Source organism: Schistocerca cancellata, chromosome 4 (genome assembly GCF_023864275.1).
Source record: "Schistocerca cancellata isolate TAMUIC-IGC-003103 chromosome 4, iqSchCanc2.1, whole genome shotgun sequence".
Taxonomy (NCBI): Eukaryota; Metazoa; Arthropoda; class Insecta; order Orthoptera; family Acrididae; genus Schistocerca; species Schistocerca cancellata.
Genome location: NC_064629.1, coordinates 825,332,194 through 825,356,145, shown reverse-complemented (window position 1 = coordinate 825,356,145; position 23,952 = coordinate 825,332,194). Strand labels below are relative to the sequence as shown.

Here is a 23,952-nt window from a genome sequence, read left to right as displayed (position 1 = left end):
TGTAAACAGAACCTGGATTCATCCGAAAAAATGACGTTTTGCCATTCGTGCACCCAGGTTCGTCGTTGAGTACACCATCGCAGGCGCTCCTGTCTGAGATGCAGCGTCAAGGGTAACCGCAGCCATGGTCTCCGAGCTGATAGTCCATGCTGCTCCAAATGTCGTCGAACTGTTCGTGCAGATGGTTGTTGTCTTGCAAACGTCCCCATCTGTTGACTCAGGGATCGAGACGTGTCCGCACGATCCGTTACAGCTATGCAGATAAGATGCCTGTCATCTCGACTGCTAGTGATACGAGGCCGTTGGGATCCAGCACGGCGTTCCGTATTACCCTCCTGAACCCACCGATTCCATATTCTGCTAACAGTCATTGGGTCTCGACCAACGCGAGCAGCAATGTCGTGATACGATAAACCGCAATCGCGATAGGCTACAATCCGACCTTTATCAAAGTCGGAAACGTGATGGTACGCATTTCTCCTCCTTACGTTTCACCAGGCAACGCCGGTCAGCTGCTGTTTGTGTATGACAAATCGGTTGGAAACTTTCCTCATGTCAGCACGTTGTAGGTGTCGCCACCGGCGCCAACCTTGTGTGAATGCTCTGAAAAGCTAATCATTTGCATATCACAGCGCGTCTCTAGCGCGTCATCTTCATGGTGTAGCAATTTTAATGGCCAGTAATGTAAATACTCCACAAGCCACCGTAGGGTGCTTGGAGGAGGGTACCCTGAACCACTATGAGTCATTTCCTTTCCTATTCCACTCGCAAATAGAGCGAGGGAAAAACGACCATCTATATGCCTCCGTATGAGCCCTAATTTATCGTGTCTTATCTTCGTGGTCCTTACGCGCTGTGTGTGTTGGCGGCAGTAGAATCGTTCGGCAGTCAGCTTCAAATGCCGGTTCTCTTATTAGAACGTCGCCTTTCCTCCAGGGATTCCCATTTGAGTTTCCGAAGCATCTCTGTAACACTTACATGTTGTTCGACCCTACTAGTCACAAATCTCGCTGTCTGGCTCTTAATTGCTTCGATATCTTCCTTCAATCCAACCTGGTACAGATCCCAAACACTCGAGCGGTATTCAGAATATATCATACCAGCCACCTACATGTGGTCTCCTTTACAGACGAACTACACGTTCCTAAAATTCTCCCAATAAACCGAAGTCGACCATTCATCTTTTCTATCTGTACGTTCCTACAGTCACTCAACTTCGACATCTTACCGTGCACCATAGCATCAACAAAAGGATGCGCCCTTAGATCTGAACCACATCATCTTCCGGACGACGGTTGTTGCGAAGTCGGAAGCGTAGGGCTCCCTCGGCACATACAGCGTATAACCAGGAAGACGGTACACGTACAGCCCTGTATGCGACACTCATTTGCCCACCCAGCAAGTAGAAGATGGAAGCTTGCAGTCAGTTTGTTTGACCCTTCACCAGAGAAAGGCCCAGTATGCCCGCGTCTTCCATCAGTCACGGCTGTGACCCATCAGTAGCGGCAACGTGGATCGGTGAAGGCTGCTGTCTCTTAGCGTCGTCTTCGAAAAGGCAGCACATCACGGGTCGCCAGTAACTAACGAGACTGTCATTCCGTCGGGATCGGTTATGTAAACGCTGAGGACGAGATGTCTGAAACAGGAGTATTTAAAGCCAGACATCACGTCAAATTGTAGCAGAGGTGTCAGCTGTCTTTTCTGCGCCGTTGTGTCTCAATTACGGACGGTTTCCCCTGCCTCTGCATGACGACTACTTTGAACGTCATGAACAGTTCTGCCACTGGGTCCAAGAGAAAATACGGGACGATGACAGATTTTTTGCACGCGTTCTATTTAGCGACGAAGCGTCATTCACCAACAGTGGTAACGTAAACCGGCATAATATGCACTATTGGGCAACGGAAAATCCACGATGGCTGCGACAAGTGGAACATCAGCGACCTCGGCGGGTTAATGTATGGTGCAGCGTTGTGGGAGGAAGGATAATTGGCCCCCATTTTATCGATGGCAATCTAAATGGTGCAATGTATGCTGATTTCCTACGTAATGTTCTACCGATGTTACTACAAGATGTTTCACTGCATGGCAGAATGATGATGTACTTCCAACATGATGAATGTCGGGCACATAGCTCGCGTCCGGTTGAAGCGGTATTGAATAGCATATTCCATGACAGGTGGATTGGTCGTCGAAGCACCATCCCATGGCCCGCACGTTCACCGGATCTGACGTCCCCGGATTTCTTTCTGTGGGGAAAGTTGAATGATATTTGCTATCGTGATCCACCGACAACGCCTGACAACATGCGTCAGCGCATTGTCAATGCATGTGCGAACATTACGGAAGGCGAACTACACGCTGTTGAGAGGAATGTCGTTACACGTATTGCCAAATGCATCGAGGTTGACGGACATCATTTTGAGCATTTATTGCATTAATGTGGTATTTACAAGTAATCACGCTGTAACAGCATGCGTTTTCACAAATGATAAGTCCACAAAGGTACATTATCATATTGGAACAACCGAAATAAAATGTTCAAACGTACCTACGTTCTGTATTTTAATTTAAAAAACCTACCTGTTACCAACTGTTCGTCTAAAATTGTGAGCCACATGTTTGTGACTATTACAGCGCCATCTATCACAAAGCGATAAATGTGGTCTAACTAAAACATTCATATTTCTTTGCGTACTACACGAATATGTAATAAAAAATGGGTGTTCCTATTTAAAAAAAAAACGCAGTTGATATCCGTTTGACCTATGGCAGCTCCATCTAGCGGGCCAAACATAGCGCCATTTGGTTTCCCCCTTCAAGCTAGACAAGTTTCGCTCTTTGTAGTTTTTTCGTTTGACGCTTATTTCGTGAGATATTTGGCCCGGTCACGATCAATGGACCACCCTATATTGTTCACTCACGTTATGGCTTGTCAAATGGCAGCGTGGATATCATACCGTCATACAAACAGTGTGTAACACCAGATTAGCATATGGTAGCCACAAATGGAACTAATGTTTTTTCTAGTGTAAATCGGAACCGCATTAACGCATTAGCATATCTAACAAGTTTCGATGTCAAGCGATAATTATAGCCCATACTGCACCTCCGTGAATAGGTGCACTTTAATTACAATCACCTGGTATTATAAATAGTACTTCTGTCAGTTGGGTCTACTAAGAAATTCGTCAGTGGAGTGGAAGAAGATGACCACCAATAACTTCTCTAGGCTCTGCTTAAACTAAACTCTATTAGTAGCTAAACTTTTTATGTCTGCTGACAAGTTATTGAAAATGTGTGTTCCTGAGTAATAGACACCTTTCTGTGTCAAAGTAAGTTACTTTAAATCTTTATGTGAATTATTCTTACATCTAGTATTGATTCTATGAACTGCACTGTTGATATAAGATAAATATATTGTTATAATTGTAGTGGGAAGCAGTATTTAGTATCCCCAATTCTGAGAAAACAAGATACCGCTGTTTAGTGGGTGGGCCAGGCAATAGTGCTTGATGCGGTAGAGTACAGCGTGTTGCCTGGTAAAGACAGCGTCAGTATCGAGACATACCAGTGCCGAATTTTCATCTGTTCTTAGGCCTTATGATCGACCTCGTTTCAGCTCTTCTGTCAAGAGAGTCAATTTGGATCTGGAAAGGATGCTTATGGTGGGTCTAATGTGGTTCTTGTTGGTTCTGTCAGTAAACTCTGTCATAAGTTACGGGTGTCACATGTTTTTATTGTAAGGAGGATAGGAAGAAACAGAAATTTTATTTCCCTTCATTTATATTTCGATCAGTGTAAAATACCAGGTATCCTTATTGCATCAGAACATTCGAGGACCAAAGATTAAATTTAATGAACTGCTTATGAGTATTGACTTGATTAATTACAGTCATCACTCCTACTTGACAATCTGTCTTTCTTATCATGTGACCAGTGGTATAGATATGTTAAGTGTTACAGGAATTAGGTTAAAATCTCACTTCTGTAGAGCAGAAACGGAGAAAGGAAGGGTACCACATTCTTGAGGAACTGCCAACATTTAAGAACATAAACACCAATAAATTTCGCTTGGAGCAGCTTATGGAAGCATGTGCGATGGAAGTAGAATTGCGTAACAGAAACTAGTTACACGTGTTGTCCCACAAGGTTCTATCGTGGGGCCCCTACTTTTCTTGTGTATATTAAAGAACTTTCATTTGTAACATTCCTCGATGTCAAGTTCGTTTTGTTTGCTGATAGACAGATTGTAACAAATAGCAAATCAAGTATAGTTTTAGAAGGAGCAATTAATGAAATTTTCATGGACATTAATTGATTTTTCCGTGCCCATTATGATTAAACTTTGAAAAGACAGACCACATGCAGTTCACAACTTATAACAGATTTCCTCCCAGTATCTGTCTAAATTATGACGACAAAAAGATAGAAGAGGTTGGCAGTGGTAAATTCTTAGGATTACTAGTTGCAATAAATTCAATCGCCGAGTCCAAAAGCTTTTAATATGACTTAGTTTTGGTGTGAACTCAAGCATGATTGTGTCAGGGAACCTCTAACGGGTGTCACCATGGATGTAGTCCGACCGAAAGTTCAAGTGATGGAATGGTCAGCTGTTATTTTCAACCTCTACTCCATTGAGCACGTATGGGACATGCATGACAGATGCATTCGTCCCACAACAGACTCTCCAAGAACTTGGTTGTTGAAAAATAGAAACAAAACGACAGATTAACCTCCGTGGGCTTATTATGGTCCACGGCACGAGTGTTGGCAGACCGTGATAACGCTCACAGAGGGCATATATTCTGATGAATATCACCCTCAATATGTAAATGAACGGGTGTTGTCACTTCGTTTTCGACACTATTTGTACATTTCGCTGGATTCTGATAATCCAGTGATGTTTTGTTCCACACTTTATCTACGGAAAATAAAGGTAGATTTGGTAACATACCTAGTTGCCAAAAATTGTTTTATACTATTGTATATACAGTCTAAAATATTTCCGATAATTCTTTTGAATAATATAAGAAATCATCTGCTTGTTGCTTCCTTAAGCTGACAATTGAGATATGTACTTCCAAAAACCATTTCTGCTGAACTGTCTCAAAGTGAAATGTCACCACTACATTTCCAAAAACAACAAACAAAATTAAAAATTAAAAATAATAATGAAAAGTCGTAAACGTCATTAAACTTTTAGAGTGAATATCTGTCGCAATTTTAAGAAATATTTCATGTGAACTTACTCTTTAGAACCATAGAAAGGAAATATTACTTTGGAAAATTGTATTGCTTTTATAATTGCCACTGCTTACTCTGTGAATTCTCAGGTATGTATAATTCTCATTATCAGTAACCATATGCCTGAAGATTACACGGTCGCTAGCATGGTCAGGCAGCTCTGAAACATATGCTCCGTACTCCAACTGCAAAGAAAGTGAACTCCTGTTAGTAATTATTGATTTATATCAAACGAATTTCTGTTTTTTTATTTTTCAGAGGTTCCATCGAAGTGACGAACAGAGTATTGTAACCGACTATTTCAAGCCAAAGAGAGCTGCAGAGCGTCTGAACAGAGTGAAAGAAGAGGCGAGCCACGCGTTCAATACGTGGAGAGGTGAGTTCCCACTTCTTTACTGCAATAACGAGTAGTCACATTTGTTAGTATGCCACCTCTCTCCGCATTTGGGAAAAAAATTCCTGGCTGACAAGATGCTTGTAGACTATTACACATAAATAGTTTAATATGCACGTGCTTAGCGAAAACACTTAACGGTAGCTACCGTTTACTAGGTACAAAGAACTTTCCAGAAGCGCGCACAGCTCCTCCATACTTACTATAGTTAAATGACTAGGGTTTGACGCTCAAGAACGATATGGTCATTAGAGACGGAATGAAAGCTCGGATTGGGGAAGGATTGGGAAGCAAATCGGTCGTGCATTTTTTAAAGGAACCTTCCTGGCATTTGCTTTAATTGATTTAAGGAAACTGAAGAAACTTTTGTGGTATGTTTTCAGTTACTCACACTAGACAAGCTATTTGTGTGGTCATAGATTTATTACCCTTACCCATCTTGGAGAGATAATTTACATTAATTACATTTGTTATTTAAAATAATACGCGTAGGAGTGGCAAATAGCAATTAGATATACTAATCTGAGTAATTCATTTGAGTGAAGAATAAAAAATCAGGTGCGCCAGCTGCATAAATGTAATGAAGGTACGCCGCGCGGGATTAGCCGAGCGGTCTCATGCGCTGCAGTCATGGACTGTGCGGCTGGTCCCGGCGGAGGTTCGAGTCCTCCCTCGGGCATTGGTGTGTGTGTTTGTCCTTAGGATACTTTAGGTTAAGTAGTGTGTAAGCATACGAACTGATGACCTTAGCAGTTAAGTCCCATAAGATTTCACACACATTTGAACATTTTGAATGAAGGTACTTTACAATTGATTTTATGTCCATAAAAATCGTTCGTTTTGAACCACAGATGATGATGGAGGTGATTCTTTTCTAAGTTAATTACTACCTTGTTCTGAAGCGCTTGAACCAAAATAGCAGCACCTTTGTATTACAAACCAAACTTTTGAAAAAAATAAAATGTCCACTCTGTTAATAACAATGTTATGGTGACTTTCCCGCGCGTAAAATATTACGACTTTGAGACAAGTGGAACATTCACTGACAGACTTTAACTTAGGTACGTTAACGCATTTCAGTATCAACAGCGATCGGTTTGTTGACATCAGGCCACCCATGAATTTTACATTGTATGGAGGAACAGGCAGCATTTGCACGAGGCAGCTGTTATGTTTTAGTAGACATGGGGTCAGTCAGCAAGTACTACGACTATTGTCATCACTTAGTGTTGATCACTCTTCCAGATGAAGTCAAAGTCTCTCACATCAGATACAGACCATGGTGTCCCTCAGTAGCAGAATTTCCAAGTTTCTGGAAAAAATTTACTCAGGGCATGTACAGCTTGGACTTTTCAGCCCACCGATCTGATTACATGCTAACAAATTTCTTTACTCTTGAATAAGGCCTCTTTTCCCACACTAAAATCACACATTTTGCAAAAAATGCTTCTTCTGAGAAATTCAAGTGTAACCGTTTGCTGATATTTCCTTCAAAATCTCCGCTTTTACAAATCATTATGCCCGATAGGTCCTTTGGCAGACCCTGGAAGATAGACGCGAACTATCCCGAGAAAGCCTACATACAAAGTTTCAAGAACCAGCTTTAAGTGAGGTATCAAGGAGTATACTACAACTCCTACGACATGCGTCTCCCGTAAGGATTGCGAGTACAAGATGAAACTAATTAAAGAGCACATGGAGGCGTTTAAGCAATCATTCTTCCTGCATTCCATACGTGAATCTGGGAAGAAGCCCTAACAACCGGTAGAATGGGAAGTGTCCCATTCTACGCATTCACAGTGTTTTTCACAATATGGATGTAGATGTGGATCTTCTACATCTACATACATACTCCGCAAGCCGCCGTATGGCTTTCCTCTTCCACTCGCAAATAGAGCGAGGGAAAAACAACAATCTATACGCCTCCGTGCGAACCTTAATATACCTAATCTTATCTTCGTTGTCCTTACGTGAAATGTACGTTGGTGGCAGAAGAGGCGTTCTGCAATCAGCCTCAAATGTCGGTTCTCCAAACCTCCTCGACAGTGCTCCTCGAAAAGAACGTCGGCTTCCCTCAAGTGATTTTCATTTGGATTCCCGAAGCATCTCCGTAATACTTATGTGTTGTTCGATCCTATCGGCAACAAATCTAGCAGTTCGCCTCTGAACTGCGTCTATGTCTTCCTTTAAAGCGATCTGGTACGGATCCTAAACACTCTTGAAGTTCAATGATTCCTCCATTGACCTCTAGTTTTTCAGCTGTGTACTGTAGGTTACCTGCAGAACAATAGCAAGCCTGAGGTCCCTCCTCCACGTGCAACACGAGGGGTAGTGATCTATCAATATAAACGATTTGGGAGACAATCTGAGCAGCCGTCTTCGGTTGTTTACAGATGACGCTGTCGTTTATTGACTAATAAAGTAATCAGAAGATCAAAACAAACTGCAGAACGATTTAGAAAAGATATCTGAATGGTGCGAAAAGTGGCAGTTGATCCTAAATAACGGAAAGTGTGAGATCATCCACATGAGTGCTAAAACGAACTCGTTAAACTTCGATTACACGATAAATCAGTCTAATCTAAAAGCCGTAAACTCAACTAAATACCTAGGCATTACAATTACGAACAACTTAAATTGGAAGGAACACATAGAAAATGTTGTGGGGAAGGCTAACCAAAGACTGCAGGACACTTAGAAAATGTAACAGACCTACTAAGGAGACTGCCTACACTACACTTGTCCGTTCTCTTTTAGAATACTGCTGCGCGGTGTGGGATCCTTACCAGATGGGACTGACGGAGTACATCGAAAAAGTTCAAGGAAAGGCAGCACGTTTTGTATTATCGCGAAATATGGGAGAGACTGTCACAGAAGTGATACAGGATTTTGGCTGGACATCATCAAAAGAAATGCGTTTTTCTTTGTGACGAAATCTTCTCACGAAATTCCTATCACCAACTTTCTCCTCCGAATGCAAAAATATTTTGTTGACACTGACCCACATAGGGAGGAACGACCACCACGATAAAATAAGGGAAATCAGAGCTCGTACAGAAAGATATAGGTGTTCGTTCTTTCCGCGCGCTATACGAGATTGGAGTAATAGAGAATTGTGAAGGTGGTTCGATGAACCCTCTGCCAGGCACTTAAATGTGATTTGCAGAATATCCATGCAGATGTAAATGTAGATCCCAAAAAATATTCAGTATCACCTTGAACGATGGTGGTACGGTCTTCACCTCTTTCGACGCTGGTGAATCCACATGTTTCCACTACTTGCTTTTCTCTTTTGCCTCGGAGTCATAGTGTCTATCCAGCACTCGTACGTGGAGATTAGGTAGCTAAAGAATCTTCTCGACTGGCCTGACACTACTGCAAAATTCCTGATGCCGCCTACAGTCGGCGGGCTTTTGGAATGTGTGTGAGTAGTCGTGGAACTCAGCGGACGATTACCTTTATTATGATCAAAATGTAGTGGAACATGTTGAAAACTGGTCCGTGATTGATCTTCGCTTTCTCCATTGTTGCTGTAGTCTTCACTCCGAAGACTGGTTTGATGCAGCTTTTCACACTACTCTATCCTCTGCAAGCCTCTTGATCTTCAAATAAATGCTGTAACCCACATCAATTTGAACCTTCGCACTGCACTCCAGAAAAATGTCTTCAGGGAGACTTCCTAATACTTAAATTTATATTTGGCGTTAAAAAAGTTCTCTTTTTCAGAAACGCTTTTTTTGTCATTGCCAGTCTACATTTTATATCCTCTCTTGGTTTCCCTCTCCAGTCTTTACCCCCAATACTTCCCACCAATAATGAATGGACGATTTCTTGATGTTTTATAATGTATCCTATCCACTGATTCTTTCTTTTAGTCAAGTTGTGTCACAAATTTCTTTTCTCTCCAATTAGATTCCGTACTTCCTCATCAGTTACGTGGTCGACCCATCTAATCTTAAGCATTCTTCCGTCGTACCATATCCCAAAAGCTTCGACTACCTTCTTGTCTGGGCTGCTTATCACACGAGTTTCACTTTGGCACAAGGCTGCACTCCAGAAAAATGTCTTCACGGAGACTTCCTAATACTTAAATTTATATTTGGCGTTAAAAAAGTTCTCTTTTTCATAAACGCTTTTTTAGTCATTGCCAGTCTACATTTTATATCCTCTCTGCTTCGACCATCATCAGTTATTTTACTGCACAAATATCAGAAATCATCTGTTACTTTTACTGCTTCGTTTCCTAATCTAATTCTCACAGCATCGCCTGATTTAATTCGTCTTCGTTCCAATATTCTTGTTTCGCTTTTGTTAATTTCCATCTTGTGCCCTCCTATCACAGGTTGAATAAACTCGGCGATAGCCTACAAACATGTCTCACTCCTTTCCCAGCCACTTTCATAACCTTCGATTCTTACAACTGTTTTGTATTTTACCCCGGCTACGTTCAGAATTTGAAAGAGTGCGTTCCAGTCAGCATTGTCAAAAGCTTTCTCTAACTCTAGAAATACCATAGACGTAGGTTTACATTTCCTTATCCTATCTTCTAAGAGAAATTATAGGGTCAGTATTGCCTCGCGTGGTCCTTCATTTCTCCGGAATCCAACCTGATCTTCTTAGAGGTCGGCTTTTACCAGTTTTTCCATTCTTCTGTAAATAATTTGTTGAGTATTTTCGTCACTATGATTTATTAAACTGATAGTTCGGTAATATTTACACTTATCAGCACCTGGTTTCTTTGGACGTGGAGTTACTACATTCTTCTTGAAGCCTGAGGGTATTTCGCCTGTCTCATATATGTTGCACACCAGATGGAATAGTTTTGTCATTGCTGGCTCTCCCAAGGTTATCAGTAGTTCTGAGGAAATGTCTACTCCAGGAGCCTTGTTTCGTCTTAGGTATTTCAGTGCGCTGTCAAAGCCTCTCGCAGTATCGTATCTCCTATCTCATCTTCATTTATAAGCTTCCTCTTCCCTTTTTATAATGTTATCTTAAAATTCATTTCACTTGTATAGCTCCTCTATACATTCCTTCCAACTTTCAGCTTTCCCTTCTTTGACTAGTACTGGTTTGCCATCTGAGCTCTTCCGATATTCATACAGCTGCTTTTCTTTTCTCCAAAGGCCTCTTTAACCTTCCTGCATGCGATATCTATCATTCTCCTAGCTACACGTGGTCTAGCTATTCTCTAGCCATTCCTGCTTAGCCATTTTACACTTTCTGTCAATCTCAATTTTTTTGACGTCTATATTCCCTTTTGCCTACTCCATTCGGGGCATTTTTATATTTTCTTCTTTCAACATCAGTATCTCTTGTGATATCCAAGGATTTCTACTAGGCTTTGTCTTTTTACCTATTTGATCCTCTGCTGCCTTTATTATTTAAAATCTCAAAGCTACCCATTCATGTCTTACTGTATTCCTTTCCCCCATTTCAGCCAATCGTCGTCTAATGCTCGCTTTGAAACTTCAAACAACCTCTGGTTCTTTGAACTTGTCCTAGTCCCATCTCCTTAATTTCCCATCATTTTGCGAAATTCTTCAGTTTTAATCTACAGCTCATAGCCAGAGTCCACATCTGCCCCTGGAAATGTCTTACAGTTTAAAATTTCGTTCCGAAATTTCTGTATAACCATTATATAATCAATCTGCACCTTCACAGTGTCGCCAGGTCTCTTCCACCTTCTTTCATGATCCTTAAACCAAGTGTTAAATTATGCTCTGCGTAAAATGCGACCGGGCAGGTTCCTCTTTCTTCCCTTTCCTCCAGTCCATATTCTCCTACTATTTCTCCTTCTGTTGCTCTTCCTACTACGAAATTCCAGTCACTCTTCTCATCCTTAACTACCTTAATAATTTCTATAATCTCGTAACACATTTTTCACTCCATCATCTTCGGAGCTATTTGGCATATAAACTCGTACTACTGTCGTGGGTGTTGGCTTTGTGTGTATCTTGGCTACGATAATGCTTTTACTATGCTACTTATAACAGCTTACCAGCATTCTCATTTTCTCATTCATTATTAGCTCTACCCCTTCATTACTTCTGTTTGCTTTTGTGTTTATAAACCTCCACTCACCTGACCAGAAGTCCTGTTCATTCTGCCATCGAACTTCACTAGTTCCCACTATATCTAACCTCAACATATCCGTTAAGAGATGTAATTCTACGCTTCCGTCCGTAGAAGGCCAGTTTTGGTTTTCCTGATGACAGCATTCTTCTGAATAGTCCCGCCTGGAGATCCAGATTGGGGTCTATTTTACCTCTGGAATATTTTACCCAAGAGGATGCCATCATCATTTCACCGTGCAGCAGAGCTTAATGTCCTCGGGAAGCATAATAGCTGTAGTTTCCCTAGCTTTCAGCATTCGCAGCAACAACACAGCAAGGTCATTTTGGCTGATCTTACAAGGCCAGATCAGTCTATCATTCAGAATGTTGGCCCTACCATTACTAAAAGGCTGCTACCCCTCTTCAGGAACCACAAGTTTGTCTGGCCTCTCCACAGATATGCCTACGTTGTGGTTGTACCTATGGTGCTGCTATATGTATCGTCGATGCACGCAAGCCAGCACGCCTCGGCAATGTCTGTGGTCCATCGGGCAGCTTTCTCCAATATTGCCTCGACTGTCTTACGCCGGTCTTCGAGCGCTAGGGCTTCCATTTCTCTTACGGTTCCAGTTCTTCACAGAGCGATGTTCTACCATTTCGTTCTTTGTCATTCGGACTTCTTTGATCGCAAGGGAAGGATATGCCCAACCTGGCCATTGTTACATGATGGTGCATTGTTACCATACAGTTACACCAAGTCAGCATGGTTTGTTGCAACTATTTGCGCCTTCAGATGCAGAAAACAAATTACTGCACGATACTTAACTTGATCAATGAGCAGCCTCATTTTTTTTGGCTCTTCCAGCGGAGAACTACGTTATTTCCGTGCATGAACGGAAGCCACGTACCTGCAAACAAACAAAAAATTAACTACTTTTCTTCGAGGTAATAATTACTTCTCTTAGAGACGTCTGGGGCCTCATTGTCTGGCGAAATGCGTTTACTTTTCCGGTCGACGAGGTCACACCCCTACATAAACATTTAGAGGTAGTCCAAACACAAAGATAGATGATTGAGTGGTTAAATAATCATCCTATTGTGATTTCTAAAATATGGAAATGATTCCTGAGTAATAGTTCAGCATCCAGAACGCTCAGCCAGACAATAACTATGAAAACAACTGGAGACCAATAATTATGTTACACAATGAAGCGCCAAAGAAACTGGTACAGGCATGCGCAGTTGTTAGATCGGTTACTGCTGCTACAATGGCAGGTTATCAGGATTTAAGTGCTATAGTCGGCCACAAGCTATGGGGCACAGCATCTCCGAGGTAGCGATGAAGCGCGGATTTTCCCATATGACCATTTCACGAGTGTGCCGTGAATATCAGGAATCCGGTAAAACATCAAATCTCCGACATCGCTGCGGCCGGAAAAAAATTCTACAAGAACGGGACCAACGACGACTGAAGGGAATTGTTTACCGTGACAGAAGTACAATCCTTCCGCAAACTGCTGCAGATTTCAGTGCTGGGCCATCAACAAGTGTCAGCGTGCATACCATTCAAAAATGGCTCTAAGCACTATGGGACTTAACATCTGAGGTCATCAGTCCATAAGCACTATGTGACTTAACATCTGAGGTCATCAGCACCCTAGACTTAGAACTACTTAAACCTAACTAACCTAAGGACATCACACACATCCATGCGCGAGGCAGCATTCGAACTGCGACCGTAGCAGCAACGCGGTTCCAGACTGATGCACCTAGAACCGCTCGGCCACAGCGGCCGGCGCGAACCATTCAACGAAACATCATTGATGTGGGCTTTTGGAACCGAAGACCCACTCGCGTACCCTTGATGACTGCACGACACACAGCTTTACGCCTCGCCTGGGCCCGACAACACCGACATTGGACTGTTGATGACTGGAAACATGCCTGGTCGGACGAGTCTCGTTTCAAATTGCATCGAGCGAATGGACGTGTACGGGTGTGGAGACAAGCTCAAGAATCCATGCACCCTGGATGTCAGCAGGGGGCTGTTCAAGCTGGTGGAGGCTCTGTAATGGTGTGGGGCGTGTGCAGTTGGAGTGATATGGGACCACTGATACGTCTAGATACGACTCTTTGGCAGGTGACACGTACGTAAGCATCTGGTCTGATCCCCTGCATCCATTCATGTCAATTGTGCACTCCGACGAACTTGGGCAATTCCAGCAGGATAATGCTACCCCCCACACGTCCAGAATTGCTACAGAGTGGCTCCAGGAACAGTCTTCTCAGTTTAAACACTTCCGCTGGCCACCGAACCCCCCCCCCCCCTCCCCCGATATGAACATTATTGAGTAAATCTGGGATGCCTTGCAACGTGCTGTTCAGGAGAGATCTCCGCCCCCTCGTAATCTTGCGGATTTATACACTCCTGGAAATGGAAAAAAGAACACATTGACACAGGTGTGTCAGACCCACCTTACTTGATCCGGACACTGCGAGTGGGCTGTACAAGCAATGATCACACGCACGGCACAGCGGACACACCAGGAACCGCGGTGTTGGCCGTCGAATGGCGCTAGCTGCGCAGCATTTGTGCACCGCCGCCGTCAGTGTCAGCCAGTTTGCCGTGGCATACGGAGCTCCATCGCAGTCTTTAACACTGGTAGCATGCCGCGACAGCGTGGACGTGAACCGTATGTGCAGTTGACGGACTTTGAGCGAGGGCGTATAGTGGGCATGCGGGAGGCCGGGTGGACGTACCTCCGAATTGCTCAACACGTGGGGCGTGAGGTCTCCACAGTACATCGATGTTGTCGCCAGTGGTCGGCGGAAGGTGCACGTGCCCGTCGACCTGGGACCGGACCGCAGCGACGCACGGATGCACGCCAAGACCGTAGGATCCTACGCAGTGCCGTAGGGGACCGCACCGCCACTTCCCAGCAAATTAGGGACACTGTTGCTCCTGGGGTATCGGCGAGGACCATTCGCAACCGTCTCCATGAAGCTGGGCTACGGTCCCGCACACCGTTAGGCCGTCTTCCGCTCACGCCCCAACATCGTGCAGCCCGCCTCCAGTGGTGTCGCGACAGGCGTGAATGGAGGGACGAATGGAGACGTGTCGTCTTCAGCGATGAGAGTCGCTTCTGCCTTGGTGCCAATGATGGTCGCATGCGTGTTTGGCGCCGTGCAGGTGAGCGCCACAATCAGGACTGCACACGACCGAGGCACACAGGGCCAACACCCGGCATCATGGTGTGGGGAGCGATCTCCTACACTGGCCGTACACCACTGGTGATCGTCGAGGGGACACTGAATAGTGCACGGTACATCCAAACCGTCATCGAACCCATCGTTCTACCATTCCTAGACCGGCAAGGGAACTTGCTGTTCCAACAGGACAATGCACGTCCGCATGTATCCCGTGCCACCCAACGTGCTCTAGAAGGTGTAAGTCAACTACCCTGGCCAGCAAGATCTCCGGATCTGTCCCCCATTGAGCATGTTTGGGACTGGATGAAGCGTCGTCTCACGCGGTCTGCACGTCCAGCACGAACGCTGGTCCAGCTGAGGCGCCAGGTGGAAATGGCATGGCAAGCCGTTCCACAGGACTACATCCAGCATCTCTACGATCGTCTCCATGGGAGAATAGCAGCCTGCATTGCTGCGAAAGGTGGATATACACTGTACTAGTGCCGACATTGTGCATGCTCTGTTGCCTGTGTCTATGTGCCTGTGGTTCTGTCAGTGTGATCATGTGATGTATCTGACCCCAGGAATGTGTCAATAAAGTTTCCCCTTCCTGGGACAATGAATTCACGGTGTTCTTATTTTAATTTCCAGGAGTGTAGACAGCTCTGCAGGATTCATGCCGTAAATTCCCTCAGACCTTAGCCGAGTCCATACCACGTCGTTGCGGCATTTCTGCATGCTCGCGGGGCCCTACGCGATATTAGGCATGTGTACTAGTGTTTTTGGCTCTTCAGTGTATATTATGTCTCCAACCCAACCACGGACTGCCATTGCTGAAAAGAGTAATATTATCGAATATTGTGCGATTAAGATTGTTATAAAGGTATGCTGCAACATTCGTTGCAGCAGTCAGCGCTTTCGGGCCGTGGAGAACCATTATATTGGCAGAAGAATTCCAGCTTAGCTTGCAAAGTGACAGTATACATACTCTGATTAGGCGATAAGCCCATCAAACATGAACCATGACTGAAAAGGTGCGTTCTAAATGGGCAGCTCCTTCATATGGACACTCTGTGTGCTTCAGTATCGAAATGTGAGACCATAGCTCTATGAAAATGACGTCGTTGAACTGTATATACATCCTAGACCTGCTCTTATAACATAAAGCGGTCGTCACGCGGGACGAGTTAGCTACGGAGCCCTCGAGAAATCCAAGCCGTGCAACGAACTTGTGATGTCACACTAGTCGTCTTGTCCACTACACTTCGGAAACACTCGGTTCCGTGCAGGGCCCACAGGAAATCAATATGTAATTAAAAAGGCACCCACTAAAGATCTTAACTTTGTCGTGTGCTGACGAGAGCTTGCATGTGTTTAAACACGCAGTCAAGAATTATTAAACTCGTCTGAAATAGTTACTTGCTCCCCGCCAGAGACATCTGCTGGCACTCATAAGAACTGCAGTTTCACGTGCTGTGATGTACACACCATGGCGTCTTCCTCGTGGGCCTTCATGGGCCTCTGTTAGCTAACGTTGACGTGATGCTCTACGAGTTTTGTGATGTCACTGTTGCACGTTGAGGATCCATTTTGTCACGTAAAATACAAAATATTTACTGCGATATTTCGACAACGTGCCACGTAAAGTGGAACCAAGAAGCAAGAACGCTTTCTGCACCACTAGCAAAACTTGCGAGACGTCATATTGTAATTGTCATGTTCAGCTGAAGCCCACATTTGGTGGGTTTTATGTTATAATTTACACCCTCGAATATATGCTGCTTCTAAGCACCAGCGCATGTAATCTCTCGAAAACATGTGTTGGCATGATTTGTTGTAATAAAATGATGGGAATCGTCATATTGGAGGGTAAAGAATTTTCGTATTTAGTGTTATAACTCGTATGTTACGAAAGTACGCCATTTTAAGGCAATGGCATATTGAAGATTTATCAGAAACATTTCGTTCTTGATAGTATTTGTTATTACTGCGTGTCACTTAACAAATCAACGATTAAAGCCTTTGGAAGACTGTAATGTAAAATACAAGGCTACCCATTGCAGAATTTCAGTGTAGCATAGTTGGTCGAGGCACCACATTACAAAAAAGTCGACAGTGGGTCCACATCCTGCTGTATCATGATTGTTTTTCACCTTTGTGTTTTCTAAAAGTTTATGACACTTTCCTATTAAGTTAATGGAAATATTTTCTGTAATATTTGAGGTTATGTAAATATAAGTGCACTCTCTGTCCGGAATCTGTTCGATTTTAAGAACTTTTATAAGCTGATGTCCTTGCTGACTTTCTTTTTTGTCTTATTACACGGTCATAGATACTGAAGCTTTTATTTATGTATACTACAGACAGAACAACATGATTAACATATGGACAAGCGAAGGAATGTACGTTTTAACAGAGCAAATGTAGAAATTATGTACACATTCATTTTCGTAAACAAACTGTGTGGATTGCGAGCCACATAAAGCCCACAACCGCCACAGGAGAGCGCTGAGAGCGCAAAAACACGTTAACCAGCCCGTCCCGTGAGCTGGATTTCCTCTCCTCGTGACGGCAATGTTACATGCCTCGTCCCGTGTCATAATGGTTTAACATGCAGGAAGCGGGCTTGCGAGACAGGATGGATAGTCAAACCTGGATCGAATCCAGACAGCGGATTAACGACCGTAGGCTGGTACACTGGCCAGTCTGAGTATGGGTTTTAGGCGGTTTTCACGTTCGTATAGGCAAATTCTGGGCTGGTCCCCAAATTCCTCATCTAGTAATACGAATGCAAACACTTCAAAAACGGTAAAACACAGAACAAAATTTACGTGATTCACAGAAGGATGGCACACAACATTTCCCTCCCTTTGGTTACCTTGTCGACTGTGATGTCAGGAAGCGCTTCCAGCCAGGAAGTTAAACAAAAAAAATTGTCAAATCCTGAAAAAGCAGACCCTGTACTAGTTGGGATAAACGCTAGGGAAAAGAAAGAAGCTTATATGCATCTTGATATCCATCAGTAGTTGATCATTTCGTCCTGCAGGAAAGTAACGCTCTACAACACAACCACTCACTCCCAAGGGCTACTGATGGTCACTATGTTGGCAAAATTTTGAGTAAAAATAGGCAACGTACACTACAGTAACGACTCGAGCTTGAAAACCTATACGGTTTGCAAGATAGTAACACAATAACGGCTTATAAACCCAAAAACACATGAAAAAAGTAGCAGAGCGCGTTAACCACTACTAGGCCATGTCGCTCGACTCGAAGGTATCCGGTTCGAAACCTGGTGGTGAACGAAATTTACATTGCCAGTATTTGGCCGGCAAGGGGAAGAGATCATCAGACTTTCTGCGCCTCTCCACAGTGTTGCATGCGGGATAGCAGCATGCTGGCGTGTGATTCAGTGCTATCTGCACGGTGTCCACGAGTCACTGTTCAGTAAGCATAGAACCACATGTCAGCATGCTGCCATCTAAGAATCACAACATTCTGTACAGATGGAGGGAAGGCAACTGAGGTCACCGACCACTAAACAAAAAAATTTTGAAGACAATTTAAGGAGGTGGTGCGCGTGATTACGGAACTGTAGATTCTAAGAAGTTGCACTGAATCGTGGAATCGATCGGCACAGTGAAAATGCTGCTGACGTGTTCCCTTACGCCCAAGGAATCCAGCAGACAATGGCTGTTGACCGGGGTAGTCGGAAGGCGGACGCAGTAGCAGAAACGACCAGATTTGATGTACCGTAATGAATGAACAAAAACAAGTTACCGATTTTACTCACAGAAGCAGTAGTACGAACAGTAGCAATGGTAGTAAGTAATTAGTTTAGGGGTTAATAGTAGTTTTCAGTGGTAGAAAGTAGGTTTCCTCCTTTTTCATGTTTCTTTCTTATAGTATTTGGTTGTTTTGTAGTATTAGGATTTTTTTCTTTGCAGTATTTGTAAGTACCAAGCAAAAATAATTATTATATGCGCTTTTTATTAGACGCAAAAATATGAGTTGTATGGCCTATTTTAGCTTTTCAGATAATAGGCTACAATTGTGAATAATGAATAAATAAATATGAAAATAGAAATAAATAAAATGGCACTGTTGATAACCTCTCCGTCGCAAGGACACCCATACGATAGTTTGTAGGGGAGAGGGCGGGCGGCGCGGTAGACCTGGGAGTTTGCACTATTTTTAATACGCTGGAAGACGAATGCCGACTTGAGTCAGATTCTCATTGTGCAGCGGAGTGTGCGCTGATTTCAAACTTCCTGGCAGATTAAAACTGTGTGCCGGATCGAGGCTCGAACTCGGGACCTTTACCTTTCTCGGGCAAGTGCTGTACCGTCCGGTCTACCAAAGCACGACTCGCCACTCCTACTCACAGCTCAATTCTGCCAGTACCTCGTATCCTACCTTCCAAGCACTTTCCCACGAAAGGCAAAGGTCCCGAGTTCGAGTCTCGGTCCGGCACACAGTTTTAATCTGCCAGGAAATTTTATAATGCCGACTTGTGGTGGTGGTGGTTAGTGTTTAACGTCCCGTCGACAACGAGGTCATTAGAGACGGAGCGCAAGCTCGGGTTAGGGAAGGATTGGGAAGGAAATCGGCCGTGCCCTTTCAAAGGAACCATCCCAGCATTTGCCTGAAACGATTTAGGGAAATCACGGAAAACCTAAATCAGGATGGCTGGAGACGGGACTGAACCGTCGTCCTCCCGAATGCGAGTCCAGTGTGCTAACCACTGCGCCACCTCGCTCGGTGCCGACTTGTAAGTAACCACAAAAAGTTCCAGTTCCTATGCTGTTAAAAACCTGCGTAATACCGACTTTTAAAATTTTTCTTCAAAGAAAAACACCTGACTACACTGCATCTTTTTTCCTTTCCCTAAGAGCTAGTGGAGGGGGGGAGGGGGGCGGTGCCCCCTTGCTCCCGGGTATGTGCGTCCTTGCTCCGTCGGATGGGGACTTCAGGTTCGACGTCAGGTTGGGTTCCGTTCGAGGAGAGCGGGCTTTGTGTCGGCGCTGGGTCTCACCCCCTACCTCCTCACTCATCGTCACCAACAACACAATCATGACAATAAATTCTACACGAACTTATCACAGCTACCTGGGGTGCACTAAAGCCGTCGGCACACGGACCGAGCATCCGAACGTTGAGCGTTGAGCGTGCCGAGTTTCTGACGTCATAGCGTGGAATAGCACGTTTGGGAGTCTTTCCGAACGTGCAGAGCAATATCTGACATGTCAGATATTCTGAGCGTGCGTCTGAGCGTTGACCAATGAGATGGCACAACACCACCGACGTCACACGCACGCCATCTCCCTTCAGTACAGAGTTGTGAGGCGCCATATTGCCATTCATTTCAAGCCTATATGTATATACGCCGTTTCTGGGCACCAGCAAATTGAGAATCACTGGAAAAACCGTTGTTAACTGTGTGATTCGTTCCAATAAAATAATGACAAACAACATATTCGTGGCAAAAGAAGTATTGTAACTTGCGTATTATGAGAGCAGGCTATTTGAAGGTAGCGACTCACTGAAGATCCACCCAAAACGCATTGTTCTTTGAACAACTTCCTATAATTAAATTTAAGTTAGTAACATATCTACGATTAAGGTTTTCAGCAACGGTTATCATAAAATAATTGGAGATCCGTGGTATGTTGTTCGTGTAGCGTAATGAGTATTTTTTTCTTAACATTCGCGTTTTTATTGGGTTCTGATACTTTATTATTAGTTTAATATAAGAATATATTATAATATTTGATGTTATGCAAACCAATTTTTGAGGGGTGACTTTGTTCGATTGGCTTAATCAACAGGGCAGCTTGCGCTACTTGTATAAAGATATTTTGCTCCTTTTTCTTTTACGCTTCGCAATTCACATGTTGCAAAGATTCTGCTACTGGATAGGAACAGTGCTCATGTAAGACTGATCTTGGAGTTTTACTGAAATGTGGGGATGATGAAATAACCAAGAACCAAATTAGTACTGCACTGTTTGTAATGGAACTTTTATACGCCTGTGTCCTTATTTATTGGACATGGTACTTTCCTTTTCGTGGACGATGCAGGAAATGTGCGTTTTAATAGTGCTAACGTGGGAATTTTACGTGCGCCTGTTAAGTAAACAGTGTGATTTACGAACTGGAAGCATCCCACAACTGCCGCTGGAGTGCGTCGTGATAGCGTATACCACGTTGGGGCCCACGTACCGTATGCACAAGTCGCACCGTTCCTGAGCGTTCAGGGGCAGGTGGAACTTGGCACGCTCAACGTTAACGTTCGACAGCGCGGTCCGTGTGCAGACGGCTTAACGGTACAACCCTAGCATTTCGCTGGAGAAAGATGCCACTGTGCGCAAGGGATGGAAGCTTTTCCAATAATTGCGTGGCTTAACAACCCCTGAGGGATCCGCAACAAACAATGCCACACGCTTTTACTTTACGACACAGCAAAAAAACTCAGCACACTGAATGGCAGCTCAATGCCTCAACCTGAATTCCACTGAGCATATTATGATGCTCTCGCTGTTACAATAAGAACTGCATTCATTTCTTATAGAGCTCATACACATCTTAGTTAACGTCATCATACATTGCTTCGGATTGCTCCTCGATGCAATCACACTCTGCACTAACTTTAATTGTTCTATACTAAAATGACACACCTATTTTTTATTTTTGAAATCTGTTCGACCTTTGAACATAACTGCGAGTTGGCGATTGGCAAGACGCTGGACTCGCATTCGGGAGGACAGTGGCTCAAATCGCCAGTTGGCCATTTAACTTTTGGTTTCACACGATTGCCCTAAATTGCTTCAGGTAAATGTGGGTGTTTCCTTGGAAATGGATGCGGCCTATTTCCTTCCACAACCTGAGGTTGTGCTTCGTCTCTAATGACTTCGTCTTCGACGGGACATTAAACCTTAAGTTTTCTTCCTTCACTCAGTAACAAAGTTTTATTAATATCTTACCATGTTCTTTATACTATGGTATTTAGCAGTTAATCTCTTTCGACACCAAACCTATAACGTTGACACCATTTGTGTGATGTTTTCAGTGTTTTTATGGTACCTGTCACTACAATGGTGCCACTATCCCTGCAACTACGTACATTTGCACTTCGCACAGCTAGCTGAAGCAGCCTTTCTCTCTATGGCGAACAGCCGGAAAATAGTCTTTTTTTTTTTTAATTGGCTTTTGAGACAGACTCATACAGTCACCTCAGTAGTGGAATGTCAATTATGACGAGAACGTGAGGGAAACACAACATTCAGTCCCCGAGTGGGGAAATAATCTCCGACCCACCCGGGAATCGAACCCGCGCCCCTTCGGTTAACAGTCCGCTGCGCTGACCGCGCAGCTACCGAGGCGGACAGGAAATTAATTGGTCGCCCATTAGTTTCGCCGCCTGATTGCATGCGGATTGTAATTTGGGAGGAGGGGGACAAGATTAGTGTTTAACGTTCCGTCGACAATGAGGTCATTAGAGACGGAGCACAAGCTCGGATTAGGGAAGGATGGAGAAGGAAAGTGGCTGTACCCTTTCGAAGGAACCATCCAAGCATTTACCTTAAGCGATTTAGGGAAATCGCGGAAAACCTAAATCAGGATGGCCGGACGTGGGTTTGAACCGTCGTCTTCCAGAATGCGAGTCTAGTGTGATACCCACTGCGCTATCCCACTCCGTTTGTAATTTGGCAGTCCTCCGTCTGTACAGTGTACTATCTTGTCTTATAGTGGCGACAATACGCAGTGCTAGTCTCGGTGCAATGCTGTTGCTCAGTTATTTAGTGTGGTCTACAAAGGTGTTGTAATACTTCTGTAAGAATTTCGCGTACCAATAGATAAAAAATAAATAAAGATACATCTACAACTACATGAAAACTCTGCAATTCACACTTAAGAAATGGTTCAAATGGCTCTGAGCACTATGGGACTTAACTTCTGAGGTCATCAGTCCCCTAGAACTTAGAACTATTTAAACCTAACTAACCTAAGGACATCACACACATCCATGCCCGAGGCAGGATTCGATGTAGCACCTAGAACCGCTCGGCCACCCGGCCGGCTCACACTTAAGAGCCTGGCAGAGAGTTCAGCATCTTCAGATTACTAGTCTACCGTTCCACTCTCGAACAGTGTACCGGAAAAACGAGCACTTAGATCTTTCCGTGCGAACTCGGATTTCTCTTATGCCGCGCGGGGTAGCCGTGGGGTTTAAGGTGTCTTGCCACAGTTCATGTGGCTCCCCCTGTCTTAGGTTCAAGTCCTCCCTCGGGCATAGGTGTGTGTGTTGACCATAGCGTAAGTTAGTTTAAGTTAGATTACGCAGTGTGTAAGCCTAGGACCGAAGACCTCAGTAGTTTGGTCCCATATGAACTTACCACAAATTTCAAAAATTTCTCTTATTTTATTACAGTGGTCTTGTCTCCGTTTGTAGGTGGGCGTCAACAAAACAGTTTCTCACTTGGAGCAGAAAGCTTGTCATTAAAATTTCGTGAAATGATCTTATCGCAACGAAAAACGCCTTATTTTAATGATTGTCATCCCAAATCATGTATCATATCCGTGAAATTCTCATCCCTATTTTGAGGTAATAAAAAACGAGCTGCCCTTCTTTGAACTTTTTCTGTATACTTCGTCAATCCTATCTGATATGGATCCCATATCGCGCAGCAACACTCGAGAAGAGGACGGGCAAGCGTAGTGTAGGTAGTCTCTTTAGTAGATCTGTCGCATCTTCCATGTGTTCTGTCAATAATGCGGCGTCTTTGGTTCGCCTTCCCCACAACATTTTCCATGTGATCTTTCCAATTTAAGTTGGTCGTAATTGTAATCCCTACGTATTTTGTTTGAATTTGTGTTATTTATCGTGTAACTGATCTCTTTTAGTACTCATATGGATTACCTCACACTTTTAATTATTTAGAGTCAATTGTCACTTTTCACACCATGCAAACATCTTGTATAAATCATTATGCAATTGGTTTTGATCTTCTGATGAGTTTGCTAGGCGGTAAACATCAGCATCATTGACAAACAACCTAAGAGGGCTGCT

At 43.8% G+C, this 23,952-nt stretch overlaps 1 protein-coding gene across 1 annotated transcript in view; it reads left to right on the top strand.

Moving 5' to 3' along the window:
• LOC126183592 (osmotic avoidance abnormal protein 3) overlaps positions 1-23,952 on the top strand; it is a 381,860-nt gene that overhangs the window by 297,251 nt on the left and 60,657 nt on the right. Inside the window, exon 16 of the mRNA XM_049925691.1 lies at positions 5,506-5,623. Coding sequence (XP_049781648.1) covers positions 5,506-5,623 — 118 coding nt within the window. The remainder of the gene's footprint in view (positions 1-5,505; positions 5,624-23,952) is intronic.